The sequence below is a fragment of the Microtus ochrogaster genome, chromosome 21, assembly GCF_000317375.1.
Source record: "Microtus ochrogaster isolate Prairie Vole_2 chromosome 21, MicOch1.0, whole genome shotgun sequence".
In the NCBI taxonomy this organism is placed as follows: domain Eukaryota; kingdom Metazoa; phylum Chordata; class Mammalia; order Rodentia; family Cricetidae; genus Microtus; species Microtus ochrogaster.
This window is the reverse complement of record NC_022022.1, coordinates 13,842,267-13,845,166: the sequence shown is the minus strand read 5'-3', so window position 1 is coordinate 13,845,166 and position 2,900 is coordinate 13,842,267. Positions and strand designations below refer to the sequence as shown.

At 39.1% G+C, this 2,900-nt stretch overlaps 1 protein-coding gene across 2 annotated transcripts in view; it reads left to right on the top strand.

Moving 5' to 3' along the window:
* Positions 1 to 2,900, top strand: part of Rtca (RNA 3'-terminal phosphate cyclase) — a 23,535-nt gene that overhangs the window by 18,034 nt on the left and 2,601 nt on the right. For both annotated transcript variants that reach the window (XM_005357184.2, XM_026784119.1), the window contains one exon: positions 473 to 577. In XM_005357184.2, coding sequence (XP_005357241.1) covers positions 473 to 577 — 105 coding nt within the window. The remainder of the gene's footprint in view (positions 1 to 472; positions 578 to 2,900) is intronic.

Here is a 2,900-nt window from a genome sequence, read left to right as displayed (position 1 = left end):
GCCACCACCGCCCGGCTTGACCATTTTTTTGGGGACAGTTTTCCTTATGTTTGGTCATTTCTTTCTTGCCTAAGTCCATATCCCCAGGATTCTATAGTCTCCATTTGCCTTTTAAAATGCAATTTTAGAAGAGTAGAAAGATTTTTCATGTATGCCAGCTTGCAGAAATATTTGGTCTAATAAGTATAGCAGTGTCCAGCTCTCTATTATATTCTGAAACAAAATTTTTTTTTTTTCACATTGAAACATAAAATTTTAAAAGTCAGTCTTGCTAAACATGTATTAAGTCACAGACTCTGGTTGACACACAGTCTCTATCACCATCTAAAACTCTTGGAAATGTGGAAATTATTCTTTTAATTTCTTTTTAAAGCCATTTTGATTTCTAGTAGCATTTTCTTTAGCTGTAGAATTTGGAATTCTAAATCTTAGCATATTTGTGAGATTTTTCTTCTTTGTTCTTTTTTAATAGCTGATTATTTTCATGGCACTAGCCAATGGAATTTCCAGAATAAAAACAGGACCAGTCACACTCCACACACAGACTGCTATACATTTTGCTGAACAACTAGCAAAGGTGAGTGTCCTGTTAGAATGACTAACTGGGTTAATAAGCAGGAAACCCTGTAATAATCATGATTGGAGATCAGACCTTTGTCAGTTGCGGGGTTTTGAGCACACCAGGAGGACATTTTTGAAGGCCCGGTGGTTCTGCAGCTATGAGTGAAGACATTCTGCTGTTACTACCGTGTGAGCTCATGTTTACACCTTTTCTTCAGGACTCTTCACTTTAAAACCAATGTTAATTTCTTTGTGGAGAATCTACAAAGTATTTTCTCTGGCTAGTAAAGCCGTTGTTGTGTTTTCTTCCTTTTCAAATTACCTCTCACTGTGTCTTACTGTGAGTACACACAGCTTCTTCTTTTCCTTATCCAGTACCATAGCATATTTTTATTTTGGGATTTCTTTTTATTTCTTGCATGATTATAGTTTAGTTTTATTGAGTCAAGGTCTCAGTCTGTATTTTGGGCTGTCTTTGAACTTCCTAGGTAGACCAGTAGTACTTGTGGCTCTCTGGCCTCAGCCTCTGGAGTGCTGGGTTATAGCAGGAGCCACCACACCCACATGTTATATTCTCTGTAATATAGTTCTGTAAAATTTATGACTCAGATTTTATGAGGTTGCTGACTTTTTTTAAATTACAAAGCAGTTCACATTACGCATGGCAGTGAGCACCTGTAATCCAGCATTTGGGAGGCAGAGGTCAGCTCTGTCTACCTGGCACATTTCAGGCCAGCCTAGGCTATAAGACATGACTCTTTCCTAGGGCAGTGCTGGCGCATGCCTTTAATACCAGCACTTGGGAGGCAGAGGTGAGCAGATCTCTATGAGTTCAAGGCCAGCCTCATCTGAGAGTTCCAGGACAGGCTCTAAAAGTTAAAGAGAAACCCTGTCTCAAACACACACACACACACACACACACACACACACACACACACACACACACACACAAAGACAGTAACTCTTTCAAAACAAGAGCAATAAAAGATTATAAAATATCTGCATTGCATTCTCTAAAAATATTTTTTAATTGAAAATAGTTATTTTCATACAAAATATTCTGATTATAGTTCCCTATTTCATCTCCTCCCAGATCCTCCCCACCGTCTCATGGTTCCAACACAACACCTTTCTTAAGGAAACAAACAAGCAAATAAAAAGACAAGAATAAAACAAAATGAACAAACTAACAAACAGCAATAATAATATAATAAAATAATAATAATAACAACAAAGAGAAAAGAATAAAAAAGAAGCAAAGAGCACAAAACACACACACACCCTAGAGAATATCCTTCATGAGCCAGACATGGTGGTGCATGCTTAGAATTCTAGCACTTGGGAGGAGGATCATAGCTGAAGGCCAGTGCCAGTGCTATATAACAAGACCCTGTGTCAGATGCCCTCTTCACTTCCTCTGTCACCAAAAATAATTCACTAGCAAAGGTGAGTGTCCTGTCAGAACGACTATCCGGGTTAATAAGCAGGAAACCCAGTAATAATCATGGTTGGTGCTGCTCGTGGGCTCCCTGCATGGTGGGCTCTCAGCTCCCTCAGCGTCCGTCTCTGTGTGGCTGCCTGTGTAACTAGGGAAATAAAGTATCACAGCTGGGGAGTTACACAAAGCCTGTCACCCGCTTTTTCTTCTTGACAACTCTTCGCAACTTCTACTCTAGTTTTGGTAGTTGCCATTGTAAGAAATAGATGGGTTTCAAGAAAAGCCTGGTTGGGAGAATTGAAGGCAGATGGTATCTGGTGACAGCAGTGAATTAACTATTTTATAATAGCCTTGATTCCCTTGTTTCTTGCTTTTTGTGTTTTACTGTCCTGGGAATCCAAACCAATGATTTGTGCATGTTGGGCAAGCATCTGTCACTGAGCTTCATCCTATTAGTATTAATAGTTTTAAATTTACCTTTATTTTATATTTATGAGTGGTTTGCCTGCATTTATGTCTGTGCCACATTTGTGCCTGATTCCCCGGGAAGCCAGAAGGCGGTGTCTGCTCTCCTGGAACTGGAGTTATAGCTGATTCTCTATGTGGGTGCTAGGATTGGATCCGGGTCCTCTATAAGAACAACCAGTGCTGTTGAGTGCTTAGTCATTTCTTCAGCCCATGCTGTATTTACAGTTACTACTCTTCTCCATCATAGATCGATGATCTTAACTAGGTGGTATCAAATTTTATTTATTCTTTGTAGCCTTCAGTTTTCTAATATCTTGTATATTAACACTTAAGTACGCTTAACTGAGTAGACACCCCTGAACTGGGGTGTTTGTGACTTTTGTTTATAATTCATCTCTGTGTGTATGTGTGTGTGTGTTTTTTTTTTTTTTTT